At 56.8% G+C, this 19,504-nt stretch overlaps 1 protein-coding gene across 1 annotated transcript in view; it reads left to right on the top strand.

The window, feature by feature from the left end:
- Positions 1-19,504, top strand: part of PRKCB (protein kinase C beta) — a 137,553-nt gene that overhangs the window by 69,425 nt on the left and 48,624 nt on the right. The window contains exons 4-5 of the mRNA XM_067306271.1: positions 7,297-7,408; positions 8,567-8,695. Coding sequence (XP_067162372.1) covers positions 7,297-7,408; positions 8,567-8,695 — 241 coding nt within the window. The remainder of the gene's footprint in view (positions 1-7,296; positions 7,409-8,566; positions 8,696-19,504) is intronic.

Raw genomic sequence — 19,504 nt, forward strand, 5'->3', positions numbered from 1 at the left:
TTGCTTAAAGTGCTATGAAATTTGCTTTAAAATAGTCTCTTCACGTGAACTGTATTAATTCTTCTTCAAAAGAGATAATTTAAGGCTTTCCCTGCCACGGGATAGGGAAAGTATGGATGCATAATTTTGATGCAAACTTCTGTGGCTGCTCTGTAGAGTCCAGCAAATCTTGAAAGTCCGAAAGATGAAAATAGCCTCGACCCTCCGTGTAGTTCGGGCCTGCCCGCTTGCCCCAAGGGATGAAGGATGGCTTTGGCCAAGGACAAATGCTGCGGTGGTGTGGGAGGAAGCGATGGGAGCGGGGGCCCACACTGTTTTACCAGCATAAGGAAACCGAAGAAACATCAGTGCTTATTTTAAATAAGTACCCGAGTGAGCTGGGCACGTTTTAAAAACGTTTCCTCGTTTAGACTGCGAGGCCTGAGGAAGGTCTGGTCCTCCCGCTCCGCCTCTCGCCTTCTCCTTTCGCAAGGCAAAGCCGTTTCTCGATCTGCGTCTTCTCTTCGCCAAGCAAAGCTGCGTTTGCTGCAGAAGCAGATAAAAACGCAAGCCGCGTCCAGCGCAGCATTTCCAAGCCTGGCTAGGACACGGGGACGCAGACTTTGCACGGGACGCAGGCGGAGCGGGACGCCGTGCCGCTGCTCTCCTGCCTTTACTCATTGCTGTCCGACGAGTCTGCTGTAGCATCCTCTGGACGGAGGGAGCGAACGGGCATCTGGCTGCTAGGAGCTGCGAGGGAACTGCCGGTCTAATCGATGCTGCCGTGCCGCAAGCGATCGGTGAGCAGAGGCTCCTGTATCGGCACGGCTGTCCGAGGGCTGCGGAAAGCGGCGCTGCATCGATGCGGGCGTTCAGCAGGCGCAGTGGTGCTGCGGCCCTGGAGAAAGGGGCTGAGCCCCAGCATAGACGCGGGTCCGGCTGGGCTGCACCCAAAGTACCTTGAAGGCCGTGAGTCCATTGCTCGCTTCTGAATCAAATTTCTTGCATTCCTCGTGGAGCAGGCCTGAGCGCTCGGCCCCCGGAGCCGAGGGCGCACGCGGCATCGTCGTGCATGTCGCCCCGCGCGCCGCGAGAGGCCGGGGCAAGCTGAGGTGAGAGTGGAAGGCAACGCGTGCGGGTCTGGTGGAAAGCTGCAAGGCTTGCTCCGCAAATCGGAGGTGCAATATTGCAATAGCCCGCGTCAGACCTGGACACCCGCTGTCGCGTTCGGACGCGAATGCCAGCCTCCTCCGACCGGCGGGGACTTGCAGGGGACCAGTTCGAGGTCAGCACTTGCTCCCCTTGCTCCCTGGCTAACGCTTTGAGTCACTCATTTCAGCTCACATCCTCAGGACGTGCGCGCATCCCTCCACCCGCGGTGACAGATGCAGCAGCTCCGTTCATAAAGGTCTGAGCCTCTCAGTGCAGTAAAACGCTCTTAATGGCGGTTTTCAGGTCTGCTCCAAAGACAGCTTTTTCTGCTCTGTTCTTTAGGAGACCATTCTGCTCTGGTAGGATGGAGGAAAGAGCAGATTTGCTTTTCTTGGCAAACTTCTTTTTAACCATTCTTGTTTTACGTCTCTCAGCATCTGCATAAGCAGTGATCTAGTCATCTCTAACTGTCTCTGCAGTACCAAAATAGCCTCTTTGCACAAAGACTTCAGCCTTGTTCAGAAATGAAATCCAGAATTTCCAGAGTTTCTGGCATCTTCTAAAGCAACAGTCAAGATGAGACAGGTCCCTCCTGCTCCCTTGTATTGAAAGAAGCAGCCGCGCCGTCACCAAGCCTGGGCTCCTCCGTCACCCTCGCACAGCTCTGGGCTCCGGCTCGTCTGTGTTGCTCTAGCCCTCGGCCGCCCCTGGGTGCCAGGTCTCTCCAAAACCGACCCTCCGAGGCCTGGACTGCCCCAGGGACGGATGGTGCCTCCTCGGAGCGGAGAATCCCTCCTTGCCGGGGAGGTGCCCGGCGTGGTGGCTCCAGGCAGCTGCGGTGCTCCGGAGCGGCGGCTCGCGGGGCGCTGGACCCTCGGACCCTCCTCGCTCCCCGCGCTGCTTCCCTCTGCACAGCTCCCAGCAATGTCAGTTTTCGTTGCTTTAAGCTCATTTAAAGGATTAAGCCTAGGACAGAGGTACAGCAACCGGCCCGGGCTGCTCGCAGGTGGCCGGAGGGTTCCCCCAGGTCCGGCGCAGGGAGACGCTGCGCCGCCCCCCTGCATCCGCGTCCGCGAGGGTCCCCCCGGCCCGCGCCGTGCCCCGGCTCCGCAGGACGCATGCGCTGCGTGTTTCGGTGTCCAGCTGGCTGACCGCGGGCCTACATCCTCCCAGGATGCTGCCAAGAGGAGGCTCCTTATTTTCCCGGGCGCCTTGTCCCTGGGAGATGCTCTGAGCCATTCCGGCACATGTTCCCCAGCATCCTCATTCCTCATTCCAGCACGGAGCGTCGGAGAGCCTCGAGCCGCCCGGGCGCACCAGCCTGGCATCGCTTCTCCGGGTTATGTGATGCGGTACTAGCTCAACGCGGCTTCCCTAAATAAAGGGGCCCTAACGACAGTCCCTAGGCTTGGCACGTGCTGTGAACGGATGAACGAGGCTTTTAATGCTCTGGGGGTGCAAATAACCCTTTAATTAGCAATTGTGTCTTGCTGCTATAACGCTTCCCGTGTAGCGTCCCCAGCATCGTCTCCCTGGAAAGTCTTCCGAAACGTGACCCCTGCCAGCGTCTGCTCCGGTGCCGAGCCTGTCTGCACGGCTTCCTGCGTCGGGATGCGAGCAGGGAGGAGCGGGAGCCGCGCTGTCGTGGAGCGCGCCGACACGTACGCAGAGAACAGATCGATCTGAGGGGTGGAGGCGTTTGCATGCCTTCCGTGGCTGATTTTGACATTTGGACTCGTAAGCGCTGCCCCGTGCCCTGATGCATTTGGCTGTCAGAGTCGGTCCCAGGAGATACGGAGGTGCGTGTAGTTGGTTCGTGCCAATTAAAGGGCTCCTTGTTGTACAGGCCAAAGCTGATTAGGGAGCTAGTCCTGAGCTGCTGTGCAAACAGAGTTCAGATTAGAAAATCAAATAGGGTGACTTTTTGACGGCTTACAGCATTTCCTCTGCAAGGGCTTGGCCAAACCTGTAAGCCTCTTCACGAGGTGCGTGGGTTTATCAGTGCGGCGTCCTTTCGTGTTTTGATCAGCGGTGCTCGGGGTTAAGCTGCCCGCAGAGTCACGCTCGCCGGCTCCTTGCACGCCGTACGGTGTCCAGCTCATAACTCCCGCTGGGCTGCAGCCTCTGCAGTCTGCGTGGTGGCCGCAGCTCCCGGCCGGGGCTCGTGCACTAACCGGCCCCTCTCTCATCCCACCGCTGGCTCTGCGGGCAGCTCTGGCAGTGACTGAGCTGGGGCAAGACGCAGGCTCTGAAGCCCCAGTGCGAAGAGCGTGCCGGCGAGACCAGCTCCTCGAGCTTTCATTTTCTGAAGTTTTCATAGTGGGGCAAATTTCCCTCCACCTCCCTCTCGCAGCCTAAAATCCACGTTTAACTTTTCTCTGCTCTCTCATGTCTCTGTGGAATGCAAAAGGCTTTCAAAAGTACGGTATTACTTAATGAACTGTCTTTTTGGTAGCTGAGGTTTCCAGAAGACAGGTTAATTGTTAACCCTCATCCTCTCAGGCTTCTCATTATCCAGCTGACAAATGCGCTGCTAGAAGGAGGCATCTTGCGAGATGGAGTGTTGTGAAAGAACGCATAGCATGTTAACGTGATTAACTGAAAGCTTTAATGCGGTAATGGTGGGAAAAATAATTTAAGGGGAAGGCAGCTAAGCCTAGCTGTGTTCTGACTCCACTCTTTATTTATTTAGCTTACAGTGCCCTGAAAAGGTGTCTTTCCTAATGCCTGGGCGCCTTTCCAGACCATTAAAAAGCTAGTCAGCTCAAATGGCTGAGCCAGGAGCTATGCCTCATCCCTAACCTTTAAACAATTAACCCGAGATGAAACTAAGCCAGCAGATACTTGGCATTGGCTTCAGCCCTTGCTTCAGTCCTGCTTCCAGAATCTCAGGAGAGAGATTTTTGGAACTTGAACCCTGCTCAAGTTAAAAGCGAGGCTTGCCGAGAGCAACTTGTCTTCAAGGGCCCTCCTTACGGCAGAGCAACAAGGAGGAAAGGCGGGGAGGTCATCAGGCTGTGCCGGCTCGGAGCAACCAGGAATTGCTGCTTTGAAAGCCAAGGACCCCTGCGGGCAGCGCAGGCCGAGTCGGGAGGATGATGCTGCGGCAGCGGTGTGGACGTTGCTGCTCTCAACTGCCCAGCCAGCAGCAAAGCACAAAGCCCCAGTGAATGGCAGGGGGTGGGGGAATCCTGGTTTTTAAAAGCACTGTGAAAGAACGTGTCCTGTCTGAGCAAGGACACGAGTGCTTGTCAGAAATGGATGCCAGCATGAGAAGTCCCACCCTCTGAATATCCCGGCTGGTGGTTTGCTGGTGTGGTGCTTGCTCTCCTGGCTTCCTGGTCTGCTCAGGTGAGTGCTTTGCAAAGCAACAAGGAATGCACAAGAGGGCAAATGAAGCTTTCAGGAGCAAGAACCTGAACCTGGAGTCCTAAATACATTGTCATGTGCGCACATGAGTGGGTTGGTGTTCTTCAGAGCCCTCAACAGCTCTCATGAACAAGCTTGATCTAGTTCAGGACCCTGGTTTTACATGAGATTTCAAAATCACGGCCCCTCACTGCATGTCTGGTGAGCTCTAGGCTGAGGGGAATTGGACCGAAAGCCAGCTGAGCGTCTGGAGGTTGGGAGGCCACCACCGGTAGCCCAAGCTCATAACAAGTAGGTTTTTAGGGTGCTATAGAAACTAAGCCAGATGTTACACCCCTTTGCTGTTTTTGTTGACCTCTGGAGCAGTGTCACTGATTTTTCTTCTTGCTACAATGACAGAAGAGCAGTGGGACTGGAGGAAGGAGAAGGGAGACAGGGTTGCCCACCAGAAAATGGAAACAGAGCAGTTGCTGCTGAGCTTCACCAAGGTATGAGAAGTGATAGTGTAAGATCAGGTGCCAGAGTATGCTTCAAGTTCTGGTTTAAGCGAGGAGTCCCTGGGAATAAGAGGGAAGGTCAGAAAACAACTGATGATATTTGGACTGGGACTTGGCAGCTGCATCCATCTATCTTCCCTGGAGGGAGACAGAGAAATTATTTCCAGCAAATTCAGCAGATTGGCCAGTGGAGGGTCAGGAGGCGTGGAGGGTGCAGTGAAGCAGAGAAAGTGTCTCTGGACGTGCTGTGTGGAAAGCTGTGACCCTCCTCCTGTCCCTCACCCTTGCATTAAGAGTAGCTGGGCCAGGAGGTGCCTAACCACAGGCTGGCTGGGGGTGGGCAGCGATGGGGCACTTGGAAATCCATCCGACGTGAGAGCCTGGGCTGGCCGGGCCCGTGGCAGCAAGCTCCGGGGGTTTGCACGCGGAGCGGTGCCGCAGCTCCTGGTGGCGAAGGGCTGGTCTTGAGCTTTGCATGGGGCTGCAGAGAACGGCACAGAGAGAGGTGGTGTGTTCGACGGGAGCTGCTGCCTGCAGAGCCCGGAGGTGTCCATCAGCTAGCAATGGCCTGACTCCACTCCTCCTGAGAGGTTCCCCTTGCTCCTTGGTGCCTTTTCTGGTCCTCCTTCTGTTGACATGGCACAGCTAGGATGCAATTGCTGCTACCAGCGAGGTCTGACACGGAATTAGATTTGGGATTCCTGAGGAACATTAGCCAGCGAGGTCTGTTGGGCTTTTGAGGTTGCTCTTTGTCTCTGTGTCCGAGTACCTGGTGCCAGAGGGTTGGACCCAGGTGCATCCCTGGCTCAGCCCAAGCGTGCGGCTCTGGAACCGCTCGTGGCTTGTGAAGCCGCCTGCCAGCCAAGCCGTTGCATGGGGGATGCCGCAACACGTTCCCTCCTGCTTCGGCCCTGGCCTCTAGGTTTCTGCCCGTGTCCCGTGACCGTTTGCGTCCCTCTGCTCTCTCCAGACGTGCTGGGAGCGCTGCGCCTCCAGGGAGCATCCCCCCCGGACGCCTCGCCTTGCCCGGGCGCAGGAGCGCGGTCTGCCGCAGCGGCTGGGGCGGGCGTCCCCTCCGTTGGGATGGCAGCGTTTGGGCAGTCCCGCGCGGTGCTCCCCGGGATCCGCGGCAGGGCTGCGATCAGGCAGGCAGAGCCTCCCGAGCACGTACCCGCCGGCGTGTGCCGCCCGCGAGCGTGCCGAACGCCGGGGGACGTGGGGCTGCGCCCTGCTGTCTGCCAGCCTCCTTGCTTCGGGCTCTCCGTCCACGCTGAAGCTTGCTCTGCCCAGCGCGGCTCCTGGCTCGCGTCGGCATCTCCGGCCTCCCGGGGGGCTTCTCCCTTCGCAGGGCAGGGCGGAAAGCAGCACGCTGCTGCCAGGGCTCCGCGTTCGCTGCCGCGGCTCCCTGCGGTAACCGCAGTAACTCGGATGGACGCTTCCTTCACCGTTGCGAGTCCAGAAGGAGTCATATTGGTCAGTCCTGCCTCCTGCATAGTACCGGCCTAGAGGGGTCTTAGAGTTGCAGGGCAACTGAGGCTTGGTCAGGGCTTCCAGAATTGTTTTGTCTTCCCTGGAATTTATTAAGAAATACCAAATCCTTGGTCTGCCTCGGTAGGTTGTTCCAATAGTTAATCTACCCCCCTTCTGAGAAACTGTCATGTTTCTCATTTGAACTGATTTGGCTTTAATTTCCATGGATTCTTCTTAGAAGTTAAGAGCTCTGTTTGCAGTGCTGTCTGTACACAACCGCAGATGGTGTCCAGAAGAAACAGGGCTCTCCCAGCGTACTGCATACTGTGCGATTGCAGTAAAGTCTGCAGTTGGTTTTAAGAAAGCTCCTAATATTAGAAGTGTACCTTAAGCAGCTTGTTTCCCTAGGAGCAGGCTGCGAAGTGGTTGGCATCAGAGCACAAAGATGTTTATTGGGTATGGAAATCATGGGTATTTTTTCCTGTCTTACCCCACTGGGTTGACGTGGAACTTGAGTAGTGTCCAGGCCTTATGTTGGTTTTTTACATACCAATTTTACCTGGTGTTTTCTATGCTAAGACCAAGTTGGAAAAAATAAATCTCCAAACAAACCAATGCATTCCTCTCTTATTCTTGTAGCAATCCATAGAGCAATAAAACCGGATCTTGGTGGCTGTTGGATAAGGTCCACAGCAGTCGGTGGCAGTTGACTGAAGTCCATTAACCGTACCTCCAAAGCCAGCTGGCACGTGAAATGCAAAGGATGTTGGTTACCTGCCAATATTTGATGCAAGTTTATAATCTATATTATCTTTTATTTTTCCCTTAGGATCCCCGGAGCAAACACAAATTTAAAATCCACACGTATTCCAGTCCCACCTTCTGTGACCACTGCGGGTCGTTACTGTACGGGCTCATCCACCAGGGGATGAAATGCGACAGTAAGTGTTGTAATCGGTGGCCGTTGTTGCAGTAAAGGAAGCAGAGCGAGTGGCTGGCGGCTTGGCACGCTTGCTGGAGCCAGAGCCTGGAGGGAGGCTCCGGCACCGTGGAGAGCCTGGGCAGAGGCTCCCAGCCCACCTGGGATGTGCTGAAAGCTTCTTCCCTTTGGCTGCTGGCCGGCCGTTGGCGCGCGCCACGCTGCGAGGCTCCCTGGTGCCCCGGGGACCGTGCACGAGCAGGCACGTCCCTGCTCCGGTGGGGAAGCCCCCAGCGACCCCTCCGGGGCAGGGATGGGGAGCAGTTGGGATCCTGCCTGCCTCCCCCAGCGCAGCTTCACCCGCAGCTCCGGCTCCGACTGACACCCTGTGGCCGCGCGGGTGCCTGCCGTCTTCTGCGAGCGCCCCAGCCTTTCTAGAAAGCGCTTCGGTCTGCGGAAGCCTGACCTCGGGCACAGGAGTAGCGGGGGGTGGGGGGAATTATTATACAGGGGTGGGTGAAGGAAGAGGAGGAGATGGAGAGAGAAGTTATTTTCCAAATTCATCTAGTGCATTCCTATTTAAACTGACTGCGAATATACAGCGTCTGCTTACATGCTTACGCCGTCTGTGGGGAACAGCATACGCTGGTGCTCACCATGTGCTGACTTCCTCATAAATATAGAAGCTTCCTGACTGTTATGGGAACAGTGTATTCATTAGCACCTTTAAAATGTTACCAAGAAGAAACGAATTCGTTTAAAATATATCTAAAGGTAAAAACATGGTGTGGGGGGGGGGTTGGTACCCCTTCGTAGGCCCTGGTGAATCCCGCTGAACTCCTAGCGTTGCGCCATGGGCGTTATGGAAGAGAAGTCTGATCAGTCATTAAAATTCTGAGTAATTAGACAAAGGGCTAGTCATCTCTTTAGGCAAGATCCTGCAACCAAAGTGCTGGTAGCGGTAGGTCCCTGTGTCTGTGCAGGGCTCTGCAGGAGCCCCAGGCCTCCAGCTGGGTTTGAAGGTCCGTTTGCTATATGTTTACCCCAGAATCCCCCGCAGATGTGCTCCATTGAAAGGAGGCCGAATTCCTCCTCCCAGTCCGCTCCGAGCATCTGTGTGAGCAGTGATGGAAACGCTAGAAGGTGCTGAGCGAATCTTTCTTTTCCTCCACCCCTGCAGCCTGTATGATGAACGTGCACAAGCGCTGCGTGATGAACGTCCCGAGTTTATGTGGAACGGACCACACCGAGCGTCGGGGCCGGATATTCATCAGGGCTGACATCGAAAAAGATGTTCTAACCGTTGTAGGTAGGTGTGTGTGACTGAAGTACAAACACTACGCGAGGGGTCTTCTAGTTGCTGTGTGTGCCCATAGGGACAGCAGAGACGGGTCATGCCGGAGGCCCGGCTCATCCGGCACCCGCTGCCTGGCTGGGGACAAGAGCGGTGCCCGGTGAGGCAGGACAACGCTCCGAGCCTTCTCCAGACCACGCTTCTCGTCTCCGGCAATCAGTGGCTCAGGGCGTTCTAGAGCCACAGCAATATCTGTGTTAATTAGCCCTTCCTAGATTTTTTTCAATCGCAAATTTTTCTAATCGCTTGTTGAATCATGTAAAATTTCAGTATCTGGAGCATCCCAGGAAGGGAAGGCAGAAAGCTTTTCAGTTTAACCGTGCTGCGTGAAAAAGAATAATGTTTGTTCTGCGCTGTCCGTGCGAGCGTGAACGCTTGTTTCCTGTTGGTCTTTCTATGCCTCCAGTGGTAGCTGGACCCATACGGGTCTTGGTCTGAGCTTAGGAGAGTCCTTTTATCTGACTGCTTTAGCTTTGCAGTCTTCTTCCACTGATTTAACGAAATGGGAGCCCAAGGCCTTCCCCAGCGTCTGAGGTGGGTACCGTCATCCCCTGCAACGCTTGGGGCTGAGGCTGTTTGGGGCCGGGGCCGTCACTGTGATGCGTATTTCCTATTTCCAGAGCGGGAACGGTGGGTGTCAGCCCCCCCTGCTACGCTGACGGGTGAGGATAGCTGTCGCTCGCTGGATTTGCTCGTTATTTCTCAGGGCCCTAGCGGGCAGCTCGTGCGGCGCGTGGGGCCCCAGAAGCATCCGCAGCGGTGATGCGCAGAGCGCCGCGAGCCGAGCTGGGCGGCTGCTGGCTGCCTCTTGCTGATGCACACGCCGGGGGCGATCAGACTGATCGCGTCTGATGAATGCCGAGCAGGAGAAACCAAACCTTCCCCGTGCTTGGGCATCGCCAGGAGAAACGCGGAGTGCCAGTGCCCTCTCGTGGCGCCTGCCCGCAAGAAGTTCGGGGGGGGATGAAAGGAGGGTTTGCAGTCAGACGATTAGACACCTCGATCAGCAGAGGCTCCCGATAAGCCATAAATGTCCCGGTATCCTGAATGCCGTCTCTGGGGAAAAAGCCCTTGTCCCAGATGCCTGTTTCCTGTCCTCTTACCTTGAGAACTTGTCCGTTCTCACTTTGTGGCAGGGGAGAGGGTTGCACCTTCTCAAAAGGCTTTTGCCACCCAAATTTTGGGTTCCCAGGAAGTGTCGCCTCCCCCCCCCCCCCGACCCATAAGCATCTCTTAAAGCGTAAGCTGTATTCTTGCAAAGCCACTCGTGTCCTCTGTGTGGAGAGATCAGGTTGAAGCTTGGACCTCTTGGGCCAGGGCTGGTGGCAGATGTCTCGTCGTGCTGATGAGCGGCCGCCTGTGCGAAGGGGAAGGGATCCTCTCCGGCGGGGGGGGGGGATGCAGCTTGCCGAACACATGGGGTTTTTCTCACGAAGCCTGAGCCCGGTGCTGAGCTGGGCAGGAGATCTGTGGCTGCTGTTCCTGCTCGTGGAGCTCTTAGGGGTACCTGGGCAGCTCGGCGTGGGTACGGTCTCTACGGGGGGGCTGCGCAGCTGTGAAAGTTTACCCACAGGATGAGTCAAGACTGTGGGGCTCAAAATACCACCTACCTGCCCACGCTTAAAAGGTCGGCCTTGCTCCTGAGCGGGCCCCTGCGCGTGTCGCCCTGAGGACTTCGACAGCGAGGACCGAATCCTTCCGCGTAGCCCTGCCTGGCTCTTCCCGGAGAAGTCTGGTCTCCGGCATCCTGTGCGGTGGCTCAGCTCATGGCAGGAGATGCGGATACACCACCGTGTCCGGTGGGTTGGCTTTAACTGGGTGAGGTTAGCTCCGAGCCGTCCTGCCTGCTCGTTGACCCTCTAACGAGTGTTTTATTCCCAAGGCAGCGGGCGTTTGGGCTGTCGGGCAGTGGAGGTCTCGCCGCTCTGGTCCAAATCGCTCTCGCTTGGGGAGCACAGGGTTGGCAGAGGGGATCTGGAAGGACGGCTGTAAAGTGTGTGATCCCAAAGCAGGGGGCTTTAGCCCTCCCTGGCCAGCCCCACCTGCCCCTTCTCTGCTTGCACATGGTTTTAGTGGTGCGTGGCCCGAGCCCGGTCTGTCCGGGATGATGGGGGACAGAGTGGAGCGTTGGTCCTTAGCTCGCAGCAGCTGCCGTGCATTTTGGCCATGCCTGAGAAGAGCCCGGGAGAGCCACAAGTGACTTCAGCCTTGCAGAAGAGGACGTTTGGGTGTGTTTGGAGTGTGCTGGGTGAGTGCAGAGAAGTGCCGCGCTTTGTGCCTGCACCGCTGCATCACGCAGGGGTTTATGTCATCAGGAATACTCTGAAGGAGCAGTGTGTGCGTGACCATGGGCGTGTGGAAGATAGATATTAATTGGAAAGAGATAATGGCTGCAGGAATGAGGTGAGGTGAGGAAAAATGTGTTTTACGGCAAGACGCACTGAATCCCACCTGTTTATTTAGTCCTAGTTCAGAAACCTCTGCAAGGGGAAGCGCGTCCGAAGGCAGGGGGTTCGCAGCCTCGCCAGCAAAGGCACAACGAAATGCAGTGGATGCATGCTGAAATGGGGATTGCTGGCAGAAATAAAAGTCAGGTTTTTCAGCTGTGCCTAAGGAAATTTTTTCCATGGCTTCAGAAAGAGGCAGCCCAAAATTGCTGGCTGGTGTGGTCTGACCGTGCCGTGCAGAAGGCCAGATTACGTAAGTGCAGCATCTCTTTCAGCCTACAGCACTGCCGGAAACGTCTTCAAGAAGAATATCAAGTTATTGGAAATATCAGTGACAATTTGAAAAGAGTATGTGTTATTTTTCTTAATGGAGATTTTTGGTGAAACGCACAGCATTTTCTTTGACACGAGTGTTGCTTTCCAGGTACCTATCATTGGGTGGAGGAGGCAGGGCTGGTATCTAATCTGCCATCGCAGTGCAAGGCTAGGGCGGATGGGCATGCAAAGCCCCAGTCCCCCCACCGCAGAAGGCGTCTTGGCACCAGCATCATCCGCATTGCTGCGACGGCAGGGGGAGAAACTCCCGTAGCCTCTTTCTGTGCAGCTGGATTTTCTTTTCTTCCTTCAGCTGCGTTTGAAAGACTGTTTTATTTCTGGCCCTTTATGGAGGTGTTGGTGAAAACATGTCATCTGTTGGCTCTTCCAGAACGGCAGGGAAAAGTACTGTGCTCTCCAGTTCTGCTGCATAGCTAATGAAGGAGTGGGAGCGTTTCGAGAGCGGAGAGCTTGGTGCGCTTATCGTGGAGGTTGCGAGCGCCGGACGTCCCCCCGCCCCTGCCGGCAGCTGCGGGCTTGGGGGGCTCTTCCCGTTTCACAGTTTGGAGGGGAGGCAGAAACGCCCGCTCAGACCCGAAGCGAGCTCGGCCGCCCGGCGTTTGGGGGGCGAAGCAAGCCGTTTGCCGTGCCGACCGCGGGGCGGGCACGGCGCTTCCCGCTGCCGCTGCTCGCTCTGGCTCGCCTCCAGCAGCTCGGCAGAGATTTCCATTCCCCCAGCAACCGGGTGCCTCGCGGAGGCGCAGCCCCCAAATAACTGGTGGGTTTGTGTTGTCGTGTTTTTGGCTGGGAGAGGCCAGATCCTGGAAAAGTGGCCCTTTGGGTACGGCCAGGGCTGGTTTTAGAGGTAGCGCAAAGCAGGACGGAGGGGCGGTCTGGGATGGCGAGCAGCCTCTGCCCTGAAACGCCCTGGCTGAGGTCCATGCAAAAAGCTGGCGTGAGGGTTTCAGTTCTGGGCTGCCCTGCGCCCGCGGCCGGGGGCAAACCCGGCTCTGGGAAAGTCACGGCCCCTCTGGGACGATGCCTGTGCCTGGAGGCAGCTGCTTTGCAGCTGCGGCCAAGCGCAGGGCGTTGGGCTGGTGACAAGGGTCTGTGCCACTGCCTGGGTGTGCCAAAAAGGCCACCGGTTTCCTCCATGGGAACAGCAAGAGCGCGGCTTCTCTGGGGAACCAGAGCACCGGCACGGGCACAGGCAGAACTGAGTTGCCCTGGCTGGAAGTTCTCACTTGCAATGAAGGAAGTTCTCACTTGCAACGAATCTTTGCTGGAAAATGCCCTTTGCTCATTTGCTGCGTGCTCCGAGCGCGCAGCCCCAGCCAGGAGCCCGCTCCAACGCCCGAGGCCTGGGAACACGGTGGTTCAGGCGCGGGAACGCGCGGAAAGCCGGACGCTAGATGTCAGCACATCCCCGTGAGCCGACTCCGAAGGTTTGATCCTGGCTCTGCTGCTGGGGAGCAGCTCTCATGGCACCATCCCCGCACCGGGGACGGGCTGCCCGGGGATGCTGGCGAGGCGAGGGCAGCACCGAGTGCGGAGCAGCCTGGGAAGTGGCGGCGACTTGTGCCGGCAGCGCCTGGAGCCCGGAGCGTGGCTTGGGCTGGGCATGTCCCATCTCTGGGATTGCAGGGGAAAATCCCGGCGGCCCTCCCTGTCCGTCCGGCACCACTGGGTGCTAATCCCTTAGGGATGGAGACAGCCTGCGGGAAGGAAGGGGAGCACTGTCAAAGCCCGGATGAGTGTGGAGATGAGCAGGGAAGCGGGACGAGGTTTCTGCAGAGCAAGGCGGTCCGGGTCCCCCCTTGACCCGGGTCTGAGCAGTGCGATAAGAAGCTAATTTAAGGATGGATCTTGTCCGGTTTGTGGATAGGGTTTCCCCTTCCCGGGAGCCCTTTCCCGTGCCTGGGAGCCCTCCCCAGCGCCGGGGACGGGTCTCCCCTCCTTGCTGCCCGGGGTTGCAGCGCGCTTTGCTGCAGCGGGCGTCGCGAGCCGGGCGAGCGCCTGCAGGTGGCACCGCCGGCACGGCACGGCGAGCGAGGAGCTCCTTACCGCACTGAACGCTTGTGTGGTTTGCATCAGCTTTGAGCATTTGACACGCACCTACAAAATGCTTTTAGGCAGCATGTTTTCCTTTTTTCCTCCGTGTTCCTGTGAATCCTTTTCTTGGTAGAGCCAACCTTCTCCTCCCAACGGAAAACACAGCTCTTTGGTTAAACAGAATGCGGTGTTCAGCTTAAAATGACTTGTTCGTTTAACCAGTGACCCAAAAAATTGCATCTATTTGAACCCCCTTTCTAAAGATGACCTTGATCTGCCCCAGACTGAAGAGCGTCCCTTGCTCGCAGCACCGAGGCGGTCTCGGTTTTAAGGCAGCAGCTGCGATGCTGGCTGCTGCCATCAGCGTTGTGAATACCCACAAACTTGATCTCACAAAATGAAGACCAATGAAAGAAAATATTTTTAAGCTTAACGCAAACTCCCACTGTGAAACTCACTGCTTCAAGGTGTGGTTTTAACCACAGAACTTGGTAAGGCGTAGAGAAGGGACGGGTGTTTTGCAGAGAGCAAGAAGTCCCGGTGTCGTGCCGAGTTTCCTTCAAGCCGGGACTCTCTTCCCATTTTGCCCTTTTGCAGCCCCTGGCTCAGTGAGGTCCTGCCTACAGCCCGGCCTGCCAGACACTTAAGATTGTAAAAATTATGATAATAATTCAAGAAAAAGCTGAACTTCAATGTTTTAACCCATTCTCAGCTCTGAAGAACTGGGATGAGACGTAAAGCAGTAGGGTGGGAGACGGGAGAGCGCACCTGCGTCCGCCCTCGCTGCCGTTGCGGGAGCGTTCCTGCGGAGCTTTGGGTAGAGGAGGCGGGGGATCGAATTCGGTAGCCGACATCCCAGATATCTCAAAAGCCACAAAATATGCATCGGATGCCCCCGGTGGGCTCTGGATCGGGCTCGGTTTGCATCAGCTCTGCGTGGTTTCATAAAACAGTGGCGTTCTCCTTGGCTGGTCCCCGCTCCGAGAGCGCGGAGCGCAGCTGTGCGAGGCCTCCTGCATGGCGTCGCGGTAGGCAGCAGGCTTTGGCTCAATGCCTAATTAGACAAGATGAATTTGAGCAGAAGTAGAAATGCCTTTGAATGTCCAGCATTTCTGTGCATTTAGCCTGGTTGGAGTTTAAAGTACTTCTCTGCAGCTTTGCAAAGACCAGGCTTAGGGAATGGATGCATGTGACGGGAAAACGTGTCTTCTTGCAGGTGTATTAAACCACAAGCAACTGGCTAGAAATGGCGAATTGTGTTAGCAGCTCTGCTTGCTAAGTGCATTATTTTAAAGCATGATAAAGCCTTCTTGCAGCAGTCCCTGCTGTGCCAAATTAGCATCAGTCGTTGCTCCCTGCCCTTCTCAGTTCACAGCGTCCTCGAAAGCCGCTGACCTGAGCCCCAAACCCTCCCACCCTCCATCTACTCAGCCCCGTGGAAAGCGATTCAAGGAGAGTTGCAGGAGATAAATCTCTCTAGCGCTTCCCTACATCAATGCCAGTCTTTTGCTAATACGTTAGTTGGAATTTTTTTCACTTTGAGAAAGACAGCTGCAAGTTGCATGGAATTTTCCAGCTGAAGTTTTGAGAGCCTGGAAAAGTTAAATTCGTGGTGCTAAGCAGCTCGAGAGTATCAGGAGGTGACGGAAATGTCGGCAGCTGAGGAGCGATCGCTCCGCTGCGCTCTAGTCGGGAACGGCTCCGTTCGGTTTGCTTCTCCTTTAATGGCAAAATGAGATCCCTGTTTCTCTCACCCACCATATAAACCACAGCAAACTCGCACTTGCGGCTTCGTCATGCTAAGTAGGTAGTGTGGGTTGGATTGATCTGGCTTGAACTGCTTGATGAAATAAAAGTGATTCTTTGGGCCTGGTAAACAAAGTGTTTCGGTACCCAGAAGTGTTTTATAAGACTTGCAAAGTTGCCAAAGCAGATTAAGCTCTTAATTCCCTTTGAAAGTCACTTAAAGATGCTTAAGTGACTTGGGCGGTTTTTACCCCAACGGCTTAGCGAACCTGGCCCTTTACGCCCAGCCAATCTCCCGATACTTGCCGTTGTTCTCCCCTGGTCTCAGGGCTTGTTGTAGCCCCTTGTTTTGCCTTAAACACAAGGAGAGGATTCCCTGGAGCAGGTCAGCGCTGTCCCGTCCGTGTCCGTGGGTCTGGTCTCGTTAGCTTTGGGGGCAGCAGCGTAACGGGAAGGGCCCCGGGAGTCGGTATTAACATGCGGTTTGCTCGGAAGAGAACAAGAGGAAAGAGCCTTGCAAACGCGGCCGGATCGCAGCCCGTGGGATGCCGTGCGCGCGCCGGCCGAGGCGCGGGGCCTGGCTGAGGTGCGGCGTCAAGCGGCTGCTGGGCGGGAGCGACGCGGTGGGTGTATTTATACGCGTCGCCTGATGCGGAAGGCAGAAGTGATGGAGTGTGACAGGGCGTAATTTGGCTAATGTTGGACAAGAGCAAACGTATAGTCGCAGTCTGTGTTCTGTTCTGGGCTTTGATCAAGTATCTTATTAGAGGGAAAAGACTGCTGAATAAAGTGGGAAATTGTAGCAAATTAAAATGTCATCAAGGCGTTGCACATTTTTTTGCTTCCATAATAGAAACGCTTCCCAGTGCAGATTATTTTGAGTCTGTCGTATTAAGAGATGTGAATATCTGAGTCTGGGGAGCGGAGGAGCTGCTCAAGTCGCGGATGAGGCTTGGGGTCCGTTAAAGCTGTTGCTTCTCAGCTCGCGCTTTCCGGAGACGATGAGATAATGACGCCCATAAGCTGCACGGAGCTTTGTCGCGGAGATCCGTTCCGTGTCAGTGGCGCGAAGGGCTCCGCATATCGGCTCCCCGTCCTGCCGCTGACCTGGTCAGAGCTAGGTTTCCCCGCTGCCCTGTTGGAGCTGGATCTTGCTCGTGCAAAGAGTTTCCCGGGGGGGACTCGGAGCGCAGAGCTGTGGGTCCGGCGGTTGCTGTTCCCTCTTCCCGGGGAAGCGGCAGTCCAGATGGACTAACAGGCAGGAGGGATGGGAGCGGTTCATGCTGCCGGGAACCTGTTCTGGTGCGTACGTGGGATATGGAGAATCCTTGGCATGCTTGGGTAACCAACTGCTGTTCCCCTCCTTAGAGAAAGCTGCACAAAGTTCCCGTTTCTAAGCGAGCTTGCGGAGAAGCGGCCGGGCGGAGGGCAGGGCGCGGAGCCCGGGATCGCCCGGGATCGCCCGGCACCGGTGAGCTGAGCGGCCGAGCACGCTCCCCGTGCCCTCGGCAGCGGCTCCGACGTCGCTCGGCCACCGGAGCGATGGATCTCCTACCTGGCTGACGCCTATTGATGGAGGGAGATGCTGTGAAACCGGGCACGGGGCCGTTGTGGCTGCCTCCGCGCTGCCGGGTGCTGTGCAGTCCCTGGCCCTTTCCCCTGGGAAGGTTTCCGCGTCCGAGCGGAGCCGGGTTTTCCCCTGCAGCTGGGTCAGCGCCAGCCCGGAGCCGGTGCCCCTTGCTGCGCCCGCAGAGCTGGCACGGGCTGCTGGGGCCGGATCCTCGCTATTTACCAAGCTGAGGAAATAAAACATTGACCAAAACTGAAACCAATTATGCTGTGATTAGATAAACGAGCTGGAAGTGCATTAATTAATAATCACCAGCCCAGGAAGATGCACCGTAATGAGTCCTGTGCCTTCTCTATTATATAAGCATGTGCAAATATATTCTTCTGCAGAGTATTAATGAAATGTTTTAGCGCACGCACAAGGGTGTTAATCCGCGTGCCGGCTGCTCGCTGGGAGGTGGCTGCTCTGAGACGGGGATGGCGAGCGCTGCCGGAGGGAGGCCGGCGCGGGGCTGCGCTCGCTCGGCGCGGGAGCCTGCCCCCTCTCCGAAGCCCTGCCCGAGGAGGGCTGGGAAATCGGGGGAGCCGGCTGCGTTTCGCCGCGATGGGACGGGCCTGGGAGCGGGCTGCCGAGCTCTGCCCTTCCCTCGCGGCGAGCAGGGTTTTTGGGAGCCTTTGCTGCGCGCTGGGCGACGGGAAGCAGCTCTGAGTGCGCTCAAGGCGTCGTAATGGCCCCGCTCACCCACGCACGAAGGTGAAGGCTTGGCAGCCCCTAGAGGTTGCCTTTAAGAGCTGGGTAGGAGTGGGTTTTGTTGTTGCCTTTTTTTTTTCTTTCTTTTAACAAAAAAGCGAACCCCCATATGGTATTGCATATTTAGCAAAGAACTTTCTGGTCTTAATTCATCTAGCGTGTTCATTCTGCCTTCCCACGGAAACCCGGGTAGCAGCCGCGAGCAAGCCCCACGCGGCGCTGGGGCTTGCCGTGAACCGGCTCCGGGCTGGCTGTCCCGGCGGAGAGCCCGCGCGTCCCCGGGCGCTGCGTTGCTCCCGATCCGGCCCCTCGCCGTGCGCTCGGCCCTTTCCGAGCCGCCTGGCCCGTTTCTCATGGATGCGCCGCTTACCCGAGCCGGAGGAAGGGCCCTGCCCAGCTCTGCCAGCAGCGGCGAGCTTTCGGCCAGGACTTCCAGGGGTGGAAGAAGCCGCTTGAAAAGGCTTCGTCGCCTCCCGCTTTGGGCTTCGCAGTGGTATTTCTTCCCGTGTTTTGCTCTTGGAGACGTGAGCGTCTGAAGTGAGCGTCTCTTCCCAAGCCTGTTCCTGCTGGCTGTTATGGCTGGCTGAGTAATTAAAAGATGTTGTCTGAATAATTTATTTGAAAACTATTGCAAGTTTTGTGGAATAAATTATTCAGATGTCGTTCAAGCAGCTCTACCTGCCCTGGCTCTGCCGGGCAGAGTGGGTGACGTCCCGTTCCCATTCCCACTCCCGTGGCAGCGGTGGTGTCCCCAGCCCGGGATTGCCCTTCCCTGCCGGGGCAGGAGAGCAGCTCTCCCTCAAATCCCGGGATGCTCCGATACCCCGGGAAAAGCTGAGCTGAGCATCCGGCCGACGGAGCTTGTCTCGGTTTCCTGAGGTTTAACCAGGTCGCTGGGGTGGAGGTGGCGCGTTCCGCAAATGCATCCAGAGACGGAGCAGGGAGAAACGGGGGAGGATCGGGGTAAAACCAGGCTTATTCTGCCGCGGTGCCCGAGCAGCCCCGGTGCAGGGCTGGGGAAGGGCGCGCGGCGCGTGACTGCGCGCGGGGGCACCGGCCGGGCCGTCGGCGGAGCGGCGCTGACTCGCAGCCAGCCGAAGGCTGAGCCAAATGTTCCCCTGCACGCACGCAGGCACGCGCGCCCGCCCACGCCGGCCCCGTCCCTCGGAGCGCGCCGGGGTGGACGCGGCTGCTGCTCGCTGCTATTCCCGTCCCCGTCTCGCCTCGGCCCCGGCGCTGTCAGGAGGTTTTTCTGCGCCGAGGGCTGCCCGTGCGCCCGCTCGGCTTCCCCCCTTCCCTGCCCACGCTCGCTCTTCCCACGCGCTTTGCTCCTCGTCCCTGCGCTTCTCCCAGCTCCCGCCGCCGCCGCGCGCTCGGCGGCTCCTCCGCGGGCTGCCGGCCTCCCGGCAGGAGCCTGCCGTTTTGGCTGCAGTTTCCTTGTATTTGGTTAAGGAGCCCCCGGGAGCCGCGGGGGGGTTCACGTGGCATCAGCCGTGGTTCAGCCTCTGCCTGGTGCCGGCAGCGATAACGTATTCCCACCCCATCCCATCCCATCCCGCTCCGAGCAAGTTTCAGACCCACGGATGCATCATCCTGAAGCGCAGCCTCCAGCCGAGGCTGCTTTTTCTCAGTGGGCACCAAATGTGTTAGCTGATGGCTGCTGCCCAAAGTGATTTAAGAACAGCTACTTTGAATGAGATCATAATATTCTTACTCATAACTATTAATAGTGATATTGCTGCTTCTTAATGATGCACAGAACTGTCATAATATGAGATGTAAAAATATTTTACATCAAATTTAACAGTCAAAGAAATGCCATAAACTGTTGGAGAAAGCATGTTTCCTCTGACACATGAGATACCGCTATTACACTTTTTAAGG

The sequence above is a fragment of the Apteryx mantelli genome, chromosome 16 (assembly GCF_036417845.1).
Source record: "Apteryx mantelli isolate bAptMan1 chromosome 16, bAptMan1.hap1, whole genome shotgun sequence".
Taxonomy (NCBI): domain Eukaryota; kingdom Metazoa; phylum Chordata; class Aves; order Apterygiformes; family Apterygidae; genus Apteryx; species Apteryx mantelli.